The sequence below is a fragment of the Tenebrio molitor genome, chromosome X, assembly GCF_963966145.1.
Source record: "Tenebrio molitor chromosome X, icTenMoli1.1, whole genome shotgun sequence".
Lineage (NCBI taxonomy): Eukaryota > Metazoa > Arthropoda > Insecta > Coleoptera > Tenebrionidae > Tenebrio > Tenebrio molitor.
This window is the reverse complement of record NC_091055.1, coordinates 4,265,569-4,282,951: the sequence shown is the minus strand read 5'-3', so window position 1 is coordinate 4,282,951 and position 17,383 is coordinate 4,265,569. Positions and strand designations below refer to the sequence as shown.

Here is a 17,383-nt window from a genome sequence, read left to right as displayed (position 1 = left end):
CGCAAATTACAAATAAATTCTCACTCTTAATGTGATTTGTTTTTTTTTTTTTTAAAGTGTCGGGATGGCGCTGTAATAAAACAAAAAAATATAAAAACTGCAGTGTATGTATTAAAATACGAAGCTTTGTGGGTGTAGTAACATGATTGCGTTCTCAATCAACAAATACTGGTGTTTTATTACGATCTTAAATCACAAATTTAAAAATGTAACAATGCTACGTATAGAGATGGAGGCTTGTAAGGACAATATTGTTTGCAAATTTATAAAATGATTAAAATAAATCTAATATAATTAGGACAAAACGATGGATATGTAGAGAAACGTAGAAAAAGACAACAAAATACGTCAGCAAGAACACAATTTTCCATTTCGTTGAGCATTCGCCTCCTTAGTTATCGAAAATTTTTCTTGATCTTTGGCTGATTCTACGTTGAGTAGAGTATCATTTTCAAGGATCTGGAACAAGAGGATTAGATTGAACACTTTAAGTTGTTGTCAATACCTTGTTTACTAAAGCTCTGGCGGCTTCGTCTATGTTTATGTTGTCTTTGGCCGAAGTCTCGAACCACGCCGTAAACCCGTTTTCTTTACAGTACTCGTCCATTTTATTATGGTTGTTCACCAGACCTTCTTTCGGTTGGTCGCACTGTAAAATAAAAAAAAATTGATCGTGTAAAATACTGTCTTTTAAACTTCGTACGTGACAAAAAGATACGATTATTTCACAAACGTCACGAGATCAGCTATCGCCAATTCTGACCAAAATCTACAAAAAAAATTCTAAATGATTGTAATAAATTTTTGTTTTTTAAGACTAGATGAAACGCGTTCTTTGCATCCACAAAGATTAAACAGAAAAAAATTGAGCGGGAGGCTCCAAAAAGATTCTAAATAAACTCTGACAACTGCAATGAATTTTTTGTAATTGGCCTCCATTTTGATTCTTTAATAACGAACGCGACGTCATCATCTACGATGTCATTATCATTATAGCCATTAATGCACGGAACATTTTACGATTTTTTTTAGGTTGGCAAAGATTGATGCGGAATTATGTTATCATGCATGTCAGTTTAAATTAGAATTAGAAAATGTGCCAAGAACAGGAAGTGTCCAGTGGAAAAATTTGACCGTATTTTTAGCGATTTCACGTATTTCAAGGGACGTACATGCAAGATTATCTTGATTAGCTTCCATATTCGTGTTTTGTGACAGAATTTGGATAAAACAAAAGGCCACTAGATCAAATTTTTACTTTTAAAATAAGACATAACCAACCGCCACAAAAATCCCTAAACCGACTAAAGTAAAAAAAACTCGTTTCATAAGACCTTGAAACACTCATTCTTTAAAATAACTCGTGGCTACGCCACTCGTTTTTTAAACTTGAATTCGTGCTTCAAGACTGGTCTTATGAAACTTGTTTTTTAATATACTATTTTCTAATTTGCTGTTTTAACAAAGCTATTAACGCACTCATTTTGAATGTAACACTGAAATCTAGAAACTTTTTTTCAGTTTTTATTAAGACCAGGTGGAAAGCGTTCTTTGCATTCACAAAGATATTTTTAAACCGAAAATCTCCAAAAAGATTCTAAATGAATTGTGACAATTGTAATGTTTTTTTTTTTAAGACTAGGTGGAAAGCCTTTTTTGCATCAATAATCAGAAAGCTTCAAATAGATTCTAAATGAATTGTGACAATTCTAATGAATTTTTCTTTTTTAAGACTGGGTAGAAAGCGTTCAGAAAAAAATTTAAACAGAAAAAATTAACCAAAAAACTTTCAAAAGATTCTAAATGAATTGTGACAATTGTAATAATTTTTTAATTTTTAAGAGTAGGTGAAAAGCGTTCCCTGCATCCACAAAAATCTTTTTTGAAGATTACGTGGAAAGCTTTCTTTGCACCCACGAAAATCCAAAAACGTCCAAATCATGATTCAGCCTTTTTGGCGAAAAATTTCTTGAACATTTGTACCACATTAGGTAACGAAAACTTGTTGCACAGTTTACAATTGTTGTCAAAAAGTTGTGTGCTTTGAATTTTTCTGAAAATAATTTTGCGTCCATAAAGCGGCCAATCGTTTCCACACCCCTTTTTGCTTTTATAAGTTTTTAATTTGAGCAACCTTATTGGCGAGGAGAACACAAGGAATCGGTGATCCATCGGACAGTTGCACTTTGGAGTCCAAATCAGTCTTCCATTTGGCAACAGATTCAAACGTGGTTATTCTAGTGACATCGAACACGATGAAAGCTCCGACAGCTTCTTTGTAGTATACTCTGGTCATGTTGCCGTAGCGTTCTTGCCCTGAAAAATAGATACTCAAATCTTGAACGGAAGCAACCGCCGGTACTACCTGCTATATCCCATAATTGAAGTCTTATAAGAGTATTTTCATCCCAGTTGAGTACTTTTAGTGCAAAATCAACTCCAATCGTGGCTCTGTAGTGTTGCGTGAAAAATCGGTGGACGTAACGTTTGATTATCGACGTTTTCCCAGCTCCCAAGTCGCCGATTACCAATATCTTGTACAAGTGGTCCTTCCGTTCCGTTGTTTTATTTGCATATGACTATAACAATTTGTATTTATATTTGCGATTGATTAATCAGTCAATTAAATGGGTTTTAATACTAAAAATAATGATATTTATTGCAACTTTATCGCCTTCCGAGAAAAAACACGTATCTCAGAGGAGAATATTTTTTCTTGAGAACCCACTTTCTCGATTTCAATAGTATTTGTTTCATTGACGATCAAAGTCCTTGTTAAATTGTATCAGATTCCCTATCTTATTAATTACAAACATTCTTATTTATCCGTTGCGGTCTATTTGTTTTATAACCGAACCCTACAAAATCGCTGTAAATATGTATGTAGTTATTTTTTTTCGACGATTTAAATGGTGCGATTTTTGAAAAAAACGTTCTTGACTGATACGGCGGAAATGACGCGTGAGTACGAGAGTAAATAAATAGTTTTTATTTAATTCTTATCGGAGTTAAATAAACAAAATCTGGTAGTACACACGAGTTTATCGGTTTTTCGTAAGTCGTGTACGTGTGACAATTATTACATAATAAACATTGATCGATGGAGATACAAGAAGTTATTACAAGTTATTACCGCTGGTGCGGGATCGACGATGAGGTCACCGTAGGCGGGCATGTCTTTGAGGGCCTCCAAACTCTGCGCTCTTTCGGGCACCTCGACGCACTCACGGCGACGGCTTTCAACGGTGGGTTCGTTATCTTTCGCCGAATTTCCAGCACTTTTCCGCGACTCGGTCAGGTTCGTTTCGGAGACGGACTTGGGGAGGCGGAAGCCGTCGTCGCCCTCGGGGGTCTGCCGGCCGACGGAGGTGCTGGGCAGAGAGAGGCTGACCTGGGGGTCTCGCGGCGGCGACTTCGACTTCAGTTTCAGCTTTCGCACGAGGAAGTTCGGCTTTTTGGCTTTCGGGAGTTTCGGAGATTTTGGCGGGATGATGATTTTTTTGGGTTCGGCTGGTTTTTGCTCCGGTCTTTCGGTGTTTTTCATTTTTGCGATTCAAGACATTACGAGGTAAAAAGCGGTGTCGGACTGATAACGGACTGGAGGTGAAGTCAAACAAAGGAGTGGTGGGGGAGGATCGGGTTGCATTATGACGGGAAGCTATGCTAACACGACGGTTTAATGGAATTACTTCTGGAATCTAGCACGATTCATCACGAGGAATTAACGCGATTTTTAATATCAACGAAATTTTAAATTACGACCAACAGGTCGTTGCAAAAACCGCCTTTTGTTGGCGAACGACGATTTCACGCTTCGAACGGACTGCTTTCGCTTTTAAAATAAAAACAAATTATCAAATTACAATCACCAAATATCAGTCAAATCATCTTTGTGATCATATTGTAGCACCATTTTATCAAATTATGGTTTCCGAATCCTTACACTGCCAACATTGTCGTTTACCCCCATTTTATTGGCTTCTGATGTAACAAGAGAAACAAAATCCCCCAGATTTCATTCATTTTAACACCACCGGTTGATGGCCAAAAAATTCAAGTCTAAACTAAATTATTATACCTAGTTACAGTGAAATTTCTTTAGAAGCTGATCTACTCGTATCTAGTACGTACTAGAATTTAATTATTTTTGAAAGTATATAATATTCCGTTTTTGCATTACAATGTTCGTGTAATTTCTCTTTCACTCTCAGAAATGTTCACCTATATTTTACAACATTTAAGATTTATAGAAAAAAAAATGTAAAGGACCAACATTTTTAAGTCGTATTAAATAAAAATATTTTTATCTACTAATTGTAGGTAGTGTCAAACCTTACGGCATTCATTTGAATGACATAATGACACACTTTACGCACTTGTGTGGTAAAGTGTCGTTCAAGGTGAATTGTTTGTATTTTTGTCGTGACTTCGCTGACACTAGCCCCATTTGATCTCAGCATCCGAGGAAATAATTTCTTCTATTTAGTGCCACAAAACAAATTGATACTTTTTGACAGTATTCTGTTTTTGCATTACAACGTTGGTGGAATTTCCCTTTCACTCTCGGAAATGTTCATCTATACATTTATGTTTTAAAGAAAAATAAAGCAAATTTTTTAAGTCGTATTAAATAAAAATGTTTATCTACTAATTGGTAGGTGGTGTCAAACTTTACGACATTCATTTGAACGACATAATGACACGGTTTAGCGCACTAGTGTGGTAAAGTGTCACGTAAGGCGAAATTTTTGTATTTTTCTCGTGATTTCGCCGGTATTAAAGTCGAAGTAGCCCCATTTGATGCAACTTCGATGTCCGAGGAAATAATTTCTTGGTCTGTATCGTTTATATCGTCTGTATTTTCGCAGTGGTGACAGAAATAATAATACAATAATTGACAGTACACAAAACGTTGTACTATATTTGTATCGTAAATTCTTTTTATTTTTAAATAAAACGCCCCAAGTTGATAAAAGACAATAAAATGTTGAAATTTGTTTTGCAAAACAGTCGTTTCGCTTACATGCTTAAGACATCTAATATTTAGGGAATTTTGAGGATTAATGCGTACGCTTAGAAAGTGACTTAAGTTTGACTGTTTTAAAAGTTTACTTTATGTATCTTCTTTTGTTATTTATAAAATTTCCAAACAATTTTTTATTTTATATGCAGTAGCATCAAGTTTTTATTCACTTTAAAAAAATATACATATTTTTATCTAAATAAAGAAATTTAAATGAATGTTTTTAAGAAGAAAATGTTTGTTTATACAAAAATAAAATTTTTGAGTATCTAATGATGTTTTTTTTTTGTATTATAACATATTTATGTTGAAAATTCTGTCCTAAGTTCTAACAAAATTTTAGATCTTGTTTTCAACATAATCACTAAAATTTGTGGGGCACTGAAGGTTTAATTTTTTAACCTCTTGACTTGATCCGAATTAAAATACATATGTACTTCCAAAAGTTGCATGAGCTCTTTGTAAGTTTTTCATGTTCATCAACTTTTTAGTGTTGTCTCTTTAAAAAATGTCGTAAAACTTGGAAAACTGCTTAATTAAAACCTCAAATTTGGCAAATTACAACTCACGATCGATTATGCATTTTCATCCATCACACCTTGCATCCGTGTAATCGGCACTCGAATTCACAGATGTCGCTACGTAACTATCTAGGCTAGGTAATTCCCTCACCGTTTTGGGTTTCCCCTCGCCGCTCGACTTTTCACCGTCTTTGAAAAAATTATTGTTAGCAGGGGGCGTAGAGGGTGGCGACATGTCATCGCTGAGATCGTCACTCTCCGTATCGTAATCGTATGATTCGTTGAAAAGAAAATATCTTTCCCGTCTTTTATTACGCTCACCGCGCGTCCTCCGATTCAGACGTTTCTCTGGCACTTCTTCGATCATCTCCAGATGGATAAGTCTGATATACTAGAGGAATTGTTAAAGGGAACAATTCACACGACACTGCCAATTAAACGTTTAACATGACCAGATAAATGCGAGGGACAGTGACCTATACTTATCAAATTTGACACTAACTTTACGATCGCAAAATGGCGGACGTATTAAAAATAAAACGAAAAAATAACACGAGGACTTTTTGGTTTCCAACAGGAACAAAGAAAATCGCAACTGTTGTTTTAACAGCGGTGGCAAACGCGTTTAAATTTACAACTGATTTGTAAATATTCGCTCGCACGGTTTTTCGCGCATTTTAACTTTAACTGCGACCTATAAATACTACTTACAAATTTGCAAAAGGCGCTATTTAGTTGCAACTCGTTCTAATATAACGGTATTTTTGTTAAATTATTTAATCGACAAATGTGTCTAAATGAATCGAGGAAAAACTAGGATGGACATTAAAATTTCAGTCGTTGGACCTTCTGAAGCGCGCATGCATTAGGAACGATAAGAACTTGACTTTGTTTTGAAATATCGTAGTAAAAACATGTAAATAGCGATAAACCTACATTCATAATAACGAATGGATCTAGTGAAAACTAGAACTGTTTTAAAATTGAAATTAATACGTTTTTTCCAGTAGGTGTGTATCACTAAGTTGAATTTATTTGAAATTTTATAAAAATATTCCATCTGAACCTCACAAAATTTGTTCCCGTTATCTCATATTTATCCAATTATCACGTTGACGATAAGGTCACAACAGTGAACGTGTGGAATTTACTTTTTACTTAAACAAGGAAAATAAATTTCGGCCAGCGAGCCTTAATGCAACAATAGAGTCATCTCTCCTTACCATTTCAAATTGTTTGGGTTTCCCCTTTTGATAATGATAAACACATTGGTTTTGGCGCCAGACACAGCAAATCCTCTTCTATATAAGTTTTTTTTCGATTCACTCAGAGTACAGTGCCGTATTGTCTTGGTTTTCACTACCACGTGATTATCACAATACTGAACGTATTGTCAACGATCCACAATCACTACTTAAGTCGCTCCACATTGACCGCTGATTGCTGATAAGGATGAGACAAAATAAATTTTGATGTTCTGATAACGGCAGCGCACAACGACATCAAAACTGTTTACTGTGTGAAAGTGAACGCTTGGTAAAATAACGTCGAGTTGGTGTTCCCAAAAACTATTAAACGTGTAACGGGGGGCAGCTACTTAAATAAATATTGGGGAAAAATCGATGGAATTTTTCGCTCGCGTGTGATGTTGGTTGCATAACAACAAGGGGATTTATTTTTGACATACACGAAGTGTCGATTGAGATGGTGGGGAGGAGGGTATTTGTTGTATTAAAGGGGTGTATCTTTTAAAACAATTTATTTACCATCAGTAAGTACAAGTTAGTTAAACATAACAATATTATCTAGCCTATAAATAATTATTTATATAGGCTTCAAAATTTTTAGCATCATTTTGGTATGTTGACATCACAGGCCCAACATTATTACAAATCAGTGCTAAGAATTGCCATGACCGTTTGCGATAAAACGAAAAATGTAATATTCGATATAGGTTAAGATAGATTGGAATGTAGAGTAAAATAAAAAACGAGTTACTATGAAATTCAGTTATTTCTATTTAATTGGATAATATCCTACTATAATAATAGTATTTGATGTTCATGAAAGGCAGATAAAGTAATTATGAAATACGAACATCCTGTATTTCTATATACACTTATATGGAAATATTTTTAAACTTTAAAGATTTTAACAACCAATTGGATATAGGTATTTTTTTATTATATAGTGAAGTGATGAAGAGTTATTAATTATGACTATATCGTCACCTATTCACATTTATCAAAAATTACGCATCAAAATTTTTGATAACTATACTACATTATACGAATTATAAATTTGTACTTGTCAATTTTTTCTGATAAAATAGCTACAGAGAATTTTAAAAATATTAGCAGCAGCATGCAGTTTTACAATAAAAGATTTCAATTAGTTATCGTTGTTATTTTAATCAGTTTATTCTAAAATTTAACTGAACAACATAGTAACTGAGTCGTAGATCGAGGGTCTGTCTCCTTAAACCTGAACGTTACAAACCGATGCCAGCACATGAAGCAAATTACACGATTGACGGACATTTCCAGTATCTGCGGCGCCTAAAAAAATACATTCCTAAATGCGCAATTTGTATTTATAGGAAGTGCGATCGATACTGAAAATGCGTCCAAATTGCATTTACACTACACCGGCCAACGGCACTGGACTCGTGTTGATTATATAAAACGTATCTCTAACACTACTCACAAACACATCCTACAACCAAATACAACTCTTTTTGTATACCTAATCTTAAAGACTAATACCAACTTTAGATAAAAAAATATGCGGCCTTAATCACACTCAAAATTAACCAAGAGGGTTGTCATATTCTCGTATAAAATGTACGGAAACGGTTCAGTGTTTGATATGTGATAAAAATGTATTAACCTCTAGCAAACACCAGTATTATGTTATTTGTAACAGATTGATTACTAATCTAATATATATGTATTTATGCATATATATATATACAAAAGTTATTAGATATGGATACATATGATAATAATTGATAACGCAATTTTGACGTATGCCGAGTCCAGTGCTTTAGCTGCGAATAATTATTGTACCAGTTCGAGTGGTGTGTTCCTGAAGGCTCAATTTGTAGTGCCATAGTTGCACTAATAGAACTAAACGAACGATTGATTGATGACTATAAAGTGGTAGCAAATGAACGATACTCGGTGCCGATTAATGGGTAGATTAGAACGATATTATTGAAAAAACGGACAAACACACGGTACAAAAGTTGACTAAATTGCTTTGAAATTATTTAGAGTTAAAAACGGACCATCACAATATCAGGCCAGTGCCAGCTTCAACTCATGTGAGAAAATATAAGCTATAATAAAAAAATGTTGCTCATTTAAAACCAACTGCTTGCTCCACCACCGAATTTTGTACTTATGCCGCCTAAGCCTTTTCCGAAAATGTTGCCGACCCTCCCGGCCACCATGTTGCCGATGTTCGAGACGTAGTTGCCGTCTTCGCCGCTCAAACTCTCCATTATCGTGACCTTGGTCTTGCTTCTGTTGTCACCGTCTTCATCCATACCTTCGGACCCCCTACGAGAACAACATCAACGAGTTTCCACCACACATCTAGGACCGTTACCCTTCTCCCTGTCCCATCGTAAGAGCACATGTAGCTTCCTCAGTTTGCATTCTCTGAGCTATTGTTTGATAAGCCTTGGAGTTTAGCTTATCTTCCATCACACCTTGAAGTTCAAAATCGGAATAGATTTTCTGGAAAGAACGAGTCAACAAGCAAATTCTTCACACTTGAACCGTTTACCTTCACAATATGGGCAAGGCACGTGCATTGGTATGGATGCAAAGTATGATCCAACCGTTCTGATAGCCAGTTACAAAGCATGTTGATTTGACTGGTGTACCACTGTTCGAAGAAATTTAGAATCCAGAGCTCATCGGTGACTTTACCTCTGATTTGGTCCATGCAGTTGCGCGTGAAGTTCACGTAACCCTGGCCCATGTCTTTTCCGGAGCCCGAAACGTTCTAAAAATCGCTAGTTAAATCTGCACCACACACTCGTACAAAAGTCGTACCGTGAAACTCAAGATCGAACCGATCAGACTCCCTTCGTCGTACCGCGAAAGCTTCGACAGGGTCGCCTCTAGAACCGACATCAACTTACTGATCATACCTTGATTCATGTTCGCCAAGGTCTTGTCGATCTGGTCGTCGATTTTGGTGTGGTATTGATGCACATCAATCCCATCGACGGCGCACAATTTGAACGATTGGTTCTTGGCGTCCAAGATGACATTCACCATGGCACACATCTCCGACGGTATTATGTAATCCGTCGAAATGAAAGTGACAGACTTCTTCAACCACTGTTGGAAGGCCGTCTCGGTTCTTTGGATGCACGACTCGATCATATCGCAAGCCATCAGCTTCAAACGCTGTTCCAGGTGTTGACGGAACTCTGCGTCCGGCCAGTGGAGGTCTCTGATGAAAGACTGCAGAGCGTCCAGTTTCCAAAATAAGTCTTCCGAAGTCGCACACCCGTTCCTGGAAGAGTGAAGTGATGACGGGGTCGGTGGGATGAAATTGCGAGGTTTACCCTTTAATTTCCCATCGCTCTTTCTCGAATCCTTTGTGTATGGATTGAGCTATCGAAGATTCCATCAGGTCGACGTACCGGACGACCAGAGGAGCAAAAGTGTCTCTCAAGTGTTGATGGAAACGTCCATTTTTCAAGTTGTCTGGAAGGACACGATTATTTGAGGTTCGAGGATGAGATCTGGATCGTACCGTCAGTCCTGAGATAGTCGTTAAGAATTTGGAAAAGAGGGAAAGAGTCCCACGTGTCGGCCGGTTGTTCGGCCAGCACCCTGTCCATGTCGACGGCAAACAAGGACCAAAATATTTCAGCGTGTTCTACTAATAAATCACTGAACCACGCAAAGGCCTGGATGAAAAAAGAAAAACGTTATTGTGAGCACGTGACGGTCGAAAGGAAAAAAATCCGACGAATTGTCCCTGTAAAGTCGTCGAGGGAACACCCATTACAACCATGCAGTATGACAGGCGCTGACTGAGGTACACAACACCAAGAGCGGAAACCAAAGACGGAAGGACCACACTACACTGAGAAGCGGTAGCAATTTATTGAGTCGTCTCGACTCGCTCAGCACACCAATCGGGGAAATGTCTAGTTTTGAATGTAGAGTAGTAGTGAGTGGTGTTTCAGTCGGCACCTGTTAGTCAGATCAGCAGTTTTCTATGTTGTTTGACTCTGTATTGTGTCAATTGTATAGAAAGCTGTTGACGCAAAGCATTTCCCGCAAGGTCCAACGTGAATCTCCTTGCGAAAACTGGCTGATCGTAAACTACCCCGGCGGGGGCGGGCGAAGGCCCGCACCCCGCCGACTATACCTACTGAGAATCGAATTGATAAAGAGATAGAAGATGTACGTGCCGTGGGGTCTGGTGGGGTGTAAGTGGCATGCTGAGGCATGCAATAGCGGAACACAGAGTTTTGCTGCTTGGCATCGCGGCCCTGAGTGCCCGGAGCGCCCGGAGCGGCCGAACTAGAGTTCGTGCCCGCCGAGGCTGCGGCTTGTGGTGACGGTTGCCGGTCTGCCTTGCGCAGTTGCTACATATACACAAAATTACACACAACATTAAATACATCGGTTATTTAGTACAAGTGGGTTAGTTCAATTCAAACACAGCTTGGTCCAGGGACCGAACTGACTCCCTGCACCAAACAAGCTGTACAAGTACAAGTACAACACATTCACCAGTATTTCTCAAAAACGACCAAAATGCGTTGCGAAAAACCGCAACTGTTACTTCGTTGTTAGTCTACTCTCTTTTTTGAATAATAAAAAAAAACTCCATTAATATAATTTCCGGTAGAGAGGTAGAAAAACTTTTACACAATTACCGAGTTTATTTGTGAGCGGTAAATCGAATTACAATAACAAACGAGCGACTGTAGAGCTACTGAGTGCTTTTATTATTGATGTCACAGTGTAGCAACAAAGTAACCACATTAACTTTTCGCAACGGTATTATTTTTAGAAATATGGTAGGTATTTTGACAGAGAAAGAGTTTTAACAATGTAATAAACAACAATATATCGGGACACAACGTAAAATATCGAAATTGCTTTAATTGTAACATTTTTACAGGACATGAAACTGGCACATCAAACACAACATCCAAAAATGCCCATTTTTTTGAATTACTTTTTTTTAGAAAATGTCAAAGTCAAAAAGTTTCTGTTCAAACCAACGTATCAAATAGGAATTGATGTAAGAGTTTAATTGTTAATTTGTTGATACGTTGCGAAACAGATTTGGAATTCACGGATATTTAAAGAAAAAATTGATTCGTAATTGTCTTACGAGAAAATCGATAAACATTTTTTATTTATTTTTGTATGGGATATTAAAATGCAATTAAAATGTACGAGTATGAGTCGTACACCATGCATTCTTCCTTCATTTGAAATTTTTACGAGTCAAATTTGTAATTTAAATCGGCGCCTTTCAAACTTTTGTAGCGGATTTTTTTCCATCAGCTCAATGCCAATCCATATTTAAACCCTGTATAAAGTGTTTGGCAGGACGCTACAATTATTAAAATTAAAAAGTTACAAAATTTTACACTATTCTTTATCTTAAGGAAATTGTCAACCGTCAAGTTGAATTTAGGGATTTTTGAAATTTCCCATGAAAAAGTGTGTTGGTAGTCTTGACTCGCATTTGACATTTAGTTGTTACTGCGTCGACTCAAGATTGTGAATTTAATTAAGTTTGAATTTAAAATAAATATGAAAATGCCGCGTCAAGTATTGAAAGTACAAACTAAAGAAACAATTCTCAAATGTTTTGAAAAATTTACTGAACTTAACGGGTAAGTGCAAATGAAAACTAAGATCGTGAATACCATCGCTGAAATTTTTTCTGTAATTGACAAATTCTAATTATTATTATCACATACCAGACAGAATGCTTGATGATGATTCTGAATCTGAAATCTGAATGACAGCGATGACAGTTAATATTTGATTTAGACCAGAAAATAATTTTTTGGAAAAAGTAAAACCACAAACTTCTCGTCCATGGCTTGCTTGATCGCATCGACCACTCACCCAGATTAAGAATAGTGTATAAAATTTGGAAGTGTCAGAAGTTTGTTGAAAAAGGTCAACAAGTCACAGTGTTAGAAGAAAGAGGTTTTCCACAAGGTATTAATTTATTGGACATCCAGAAATATTGAAATATGTTTTCAATTGTACGTCTTCAATTCACTATTGCGACAAAATCGTGTTTTCTTTCATTCAAAAGAGAGTTATTGGTTTAAAAAGTTTATATAAAATTTAATTAGCTGGCTGCCACTGAATCAAAACAAACTAATACTTCATTCGGTTTGCGTAACGCAACACAACAAGACACAATTAACCTCTCACATTTGTCAAATGTTAAATTTTCGACATACGATGACAATTTCAGGACAGTTGCGTTTTAATTCCTCCCAGCAATATTTAACTGAAGAAAAAAATAACAAGTCTTGTTATTCTTAACTGTTTTTTAACAAACAAAAACAGATTAGTCGAGTTGTATGTGTAAAATTAGAAGATTCCCGGCTGGTCTGAAAGTCGAGTTGACGTAACCGGATTTGGTGTCTAACGTAACGTCTGACTTTAATTTAATGGAAGTCGATCAATCAAAATAATTTCTATTTAAGTGTTTAATTCAGTGACATATCAAGTTTAAGTGGAATAGAGAAAACACATTTACGGCAATGTTTTTATCGTTTCTCCACATTCACGATTATAGTTATTACCGGCAGCGAACGCGTCTTTTATTTCGATAACATAATTACGGTACGCATTTCATTGTTACGGTTGTGTTCAATAAACGGTTGTGCATCGATCCGCGCTCACACTTATACAACTCGAGTTTTCTATCAAATCAAAGAGTCAACGTTGAATTTTTGACGACTTTCAAGTTTCGTCGAATTAAACGAACATAAAATACGGTGTTAGTCGGAAAAGTCAAGTGTATAAATCTACGTACAAAGAGTTAATGTTACAATTTCACGTAACTAATAATTAATGAGAAACACTGTTTTATTATTAATTTCAATTAAGATGTATACAAGGGGCTAGAGTCTTTTTGAGCACTCCCCTCGAGCGTCAAGAAGACTTAACAGATGATTTTTCGTGATGAAGCTGCAATCTCGGACGATTCAAAAACGAGCAGTGCAAGTTCGGACTCTCGATGCATATATCTATAACGGCAGTAGATAAGCGACGTCGAGTCCGAACTTGAAGAGGCCAACCGAGAAATCAATAATGGCTTGCATATCAATCAGGTAGGGTGGTATCGATTTCGCACGATTTTGACTGGCCTCGTAATTGCAGCTTTCGATTTTTTTTTTTTTTTTTAGTTATAGAGGGGGAGTAAAAAACGACACTTACCTCGGCATAATGTTCCTCGTTTTGTTGTAATAAGTCAACACATAATTCAGCTAAGTGAATTAAATCGTCTAATTTTTTGCTGGGTGGCACCAGGGTTTCCCCTCGTAAGTCTTCTGCAGGAACATTAAAATAATTTATTGTCCGACTCGATGTCACCAACCACTCACCTTCTATTTTCGCTTCCGAAGATAATCTAGTGTAATTGAGTAACGCAGCAGTTTCTAGACACTTCTTGATCATCCCGCGTACTTCTTCAGGAGGCACTGGTGTTACGATATCTTTCATTAGGACCCTTTCTAATAACGAAAGGGTCGCTTTTAAGGCGCCCTCTGGTCTCCCAAAAGGAAAACAGTACCTGGAACACAGTGGCGGGGTTTCCAAATTAATTACAAATTCGCAACAACGGTTTAAGATATTTCTCGAGAAATTCTATCTGATCAACTACGAACTGTACAATGCAAAAAATTTAGTCGAGAAGAAATGGAGCTTAAGCGGAGCAGAAGGGAGTCGAGTCGTCCGAGTTAAGCTTCATTTGCTCGTCGGACAACAACCATGCTGACAGTAAAGTGTCGGTGTACTGTATGTAGGTGTGTAAAGTAGATTGAAATTTGGATGGATTTAGTTAGGCTCGAAGATTGGTGCTTGGTGGGAAAATATAAATTTTGCTGCCAATTGCATTAGAAGTGGCGCTGCGTCAGCCCTCTCATATTCAGACGAGAAAAGTCATCAAAAGCGAGTAAAGTTTTTGAAGGAATTATTTTCAAAGAAAATTATGCTAAACTACGTAAAAATCGTCATGCACTTGAAATTCGCTTCATCTAAGAAATTTAAAAGAATCGGAAGCTAGCACTATTAAAATTCGTTCATGAACTATTTACAAAAAATCGATCTACGGAACGAGTTAAGCTAAGTCCTTTACTTACTGTCACCCTGAAATTAATCAATTCGAATTGACAATTTGACATAATTTATAATATTAATATTAATTAATCTAGATATGCAAAATAATACGAGATAAAAACGGTAGCGTCCAGGTCCTTTGTTGTAGTAGTCCAGTCGTGTTTGTTAATGTGTTTTTGTCGTGTTTATAATCCATAAGTATCTGAATGATTTTTACCTGAAATTGGTAATTTGGTTTTCTAACAGAATTCGTAATCGTTCCTTAACATCTTGAAACTTTTCTTTCTCTTCGTGGGTGACGCTTCCAACACCGTCAGGTCTAAAGTCATTGCTAATGTTATCAATTAATCGATGAACATTCTAAGCCCTAGATAGAGTCTACAAACCTGTTTCCATGGACATGGCTGGCACAAAACGCAAAACTATAGTGTATTAGGGTGGGGTCGATCATAATGTTTTTTTCAGCCCTATCTAACAAGTCGGATAAATAACATAAATGTCTATAGCATCCCCGTACTCCGTATCTGGCGCAATATTCATCCAAAACAAACACTTGGCCAGGGCTGAACCACCCCTATAATAATAAAATTTAACATCCCCCGATCGTTCGCTCCGCCCTTACCAAAGAACAGTACGGGTCGTTGAGTCTGTATTCTAACGTGAGGTTTTGGAGGAGTTTAAACAAAGAAGCGTGGTCAAACTGGCAAGGATCTGCCGATATGAAGTCTTCCATTCCGTGCTTTCGTGCCCGATCTGCGTCTATAAAAATACCGATGCAAATAGATCCGCACCGGAGTGCTCCCCCTTGTCGAACGTACCTCCTTGAATCTTCGATATCGTCGAGTTCTTATCTTGGAGCGTCACCGGCGGGGTGGGCTTGTGGCTCTGGCCTGTCGCCCGATACATCGCCATCACCCACAAATGACACTCGTTCTCGTCGTCGCTCGCGTAAATTATGCTATCGCCCTCCTTGACGGCGTTAAAAAAATATCTGCCACCTTCTAGATCTGTAAAACCGCGCCTTCAACACTTCTGCCCTCGACGCTTTAGTAAACAAGAAAGAAACTTACGCTTACCCATTCCGACCATTAAATTCGCTTAAAAATACGATCGATATAGTGTTTTGGCGCTTCGCTCGACGACGACAACTTACCACTCGATGCCTCAATGTAGTCCACGGTGTAGCCGTCCAACTGCATCATCTCCGACGGTTCCGATTTTTTCTCCTTGTAACTGCACATCGCGAATGTGTACTGGGACACCTGTACCAGCACGTAATAACGCTTTTTCCATTTTTTCCAAACGTTTTTGCCCAAAGCGTACAAGTAGCCGCAGTGTTTCATGTTCAGAGGCTTGTCCATCCTGCACGCTATTTTAATCCGCAAATCTTGGTCGGGTAGGTTTTTGGGTATCGTCATTTTGTGCCACTCCGGTGCCTAAATTAGTACAATCGCATTAATCAACAAGCCGACACCTGATTTAGCTGTTTAGGGGTCTCACGAGGTGGTTCCTAGTGTAGGTTGGTGTGGTTTGTGTCGACTGTTCTTATCCAAAATCTGACCTGTCTACGACCTAAGAACTACAACAACACACCCGATTTTTCCAATGTGTCAGGTTGTGTGTCTACTATAACAAATGCAGATCGGCCCATTATCGACTGCCACGAGAACCAAAGGAGGATTTCGACGACACAAAGAAACACACTGCGTCCCATTCGAAACTTCCTCAAATATTGTTTTCCATTGAAATTTTTAATTAAAATTCCTTGCACCTTGTTACATCTCGGATCGTCTACATTTCCCCCCTTCCTTTACCCGTAAATATTTATGTTTCAAAAAAACTACTTTACTGACTAATTAAATTTTACAAAGAAATTTCTCTTCTTGAACTGACGTACAAAGACGTTCAAAGTTAGCAAACGAGCTACAAACAACGATTCAAAAATTCATATCATTCCTAACATTCACTGTAGAACACGAAATCAATATACTCAAAGTAATAAATTATGTGCAGTTTTTTCAATTTATTGAGACATTTGGATCTGATGAAACACCATCTGCCTGATAAAATAAGTAACGTCTGCTCTGGCGTTATCAGTTATGTGTGGTGTGACAGTTGCAATATATTAATAAAAGGTCTCCATTTGTGGGCGCAATATGCCCTTTATTGCGGTAAATTCGCGATAACAATATGAAAAGAATCTATTGTTAGTACAAAGCGCGTTAAGATGGCGTTAAACGGTAAGATCACGTGGCCTGCGTTTAAGCCAGTACTGTACAGCCCTTTAGGGTGTTGCCAAGCAACGCTGACTTTAGAGATGATTACATTTCGAAAAATGTCATCCTCCAACTATTTGTAACGCGGAGGAACAGAAAAAAACACACCGATATTCGACTCAAAAAAAATTTCCCCCCACCTAACTTAATTAGTTTAGCCCAAATACAGACGAGACTTAATCCAAAAACAATTTTTTAATCAAG

At 37.3% G+C, this 17,383-nt stretch overlaps 2 protein-coding genes and 1 long non-coding RNA gene across 5 annotated transcripts in view; 1 reads left to right on the top strand and 2 right to left on the bottom strand.

Annotated features, from left to right (window-relative positions):
- Positions 1–91: 91 nt before the first annotated feature.
- Positions 92–6,970, bottom strand: Rab32 (RAS oncogene family member Rab32). Of its 3 annotated transcripts, none has more exons than XM_069060442.1 (5): positions 6,768–6,970; positions 2,366–2,579; positions 2,135–2,316; positions 506–649; positions 92–459 (listed from the first exon to the last, which is right to left on the bottom strand). In XM_069060442.1, the coding sequence occupies exons 1-5, from the start codon at positions 6,768–6,770 to the stop codon at positions 349–351; spliced, it is 654 nt and encodes a 217-aa protein (XP_068916543.1). In that variant the 5' UTR covers positions 6,771–6,970; the 3' UTR covers positions 92–348. The 3 variants fall into 3 exon arrangements, with proteins under 3 accessions (XP_068916543.1, XP_068916542.1, XP_068916541.1); XM_069060441.1 differs by lacking the exon at positions 6,768–6,970 and adding an exon at positions 5,696–5,975; XM_069060440.1 differs by lacking the exon at positions 6,768–6,970 and adding an exon at positions 3,134–4,025.
- A 214-nt stretch (positions 6,971–7,184) lies between these two features.
- Positions 7,185–7,549, top strand: LOC138139871 (uncharacterized). Its single transcript, XR_011162394.1, has 2 exons — positions 7,185–7,315; positions 7,377–7,549. It is a non-coding gene; the product is annotated as an uncharacterized lncRNA (long non-coding RNA).
- The window catches only part of Cadps (calcium-dependent secretion activator 1), a 30,792-nt gene continuing 20,697 nt past the window's right edge, over positions 7,289–17,383 (bottom strand). Inside the window, 15 exon segments of the mRNA XM_069060421.1 lie at positions 7,289–9,107; positions 9,157–9,287; positions 9,337–9,558; positions 9,609–10,128; positions 10,130–10,271; positions 10,321–10,477; positions 10,988–11,164; positions 14,004–14,116; positions 14,171–14,358; positions 15,121–15,222; positions 15,290–15,477; positions 15,526–15,662; positions 15,722–15,910; positions 15,980–16,000; positions 16,057–16,339. Of these exon segments, the coding sequence (XP_068916522.1) occupies positions 8,909–9,107; positions 9,157–9,287; positions 9,337–9,558; positions 9,609–10,128; positions 10,130–10,271; positions 10,321–10,477; positions 10,988–11,164; positions 14,004–14,116; positions 14,171–14,358; positions 15,121–15,222; positions 15,290–15,477; positions 15,526–15,662; positions 15,722–15,910; positions 15,980–16,000; positions 16,057–16,339 (2,769 nt within the window). The 3' untranslated portion in view covers positions 7,289–8,908.

Bases quoted from the DNA above. Each gene is read 5' to 3' on its own strand.
- Rab32 (XM_069060440.1), bottom strand. From the start codon at position 3,544: ATGAAAAACACCGAAAGACCGGAGCAAAAACCAGCCGAACCCAAAAAA. The intron at 2,580-3,133 runs GTAATAACTTGT...AAATTGTTATAG, and splicing joins TCGTCGATCCCGCACCAGCG to TCATATGCAAATAAAACAAC. The intron at 460-505 runs GTATTGACAACA...CTCTTGTTCCAG, and splicing joins CCAGAGCTTTAGTAAACAAG to ATCCTTGAAAATGATACTCT.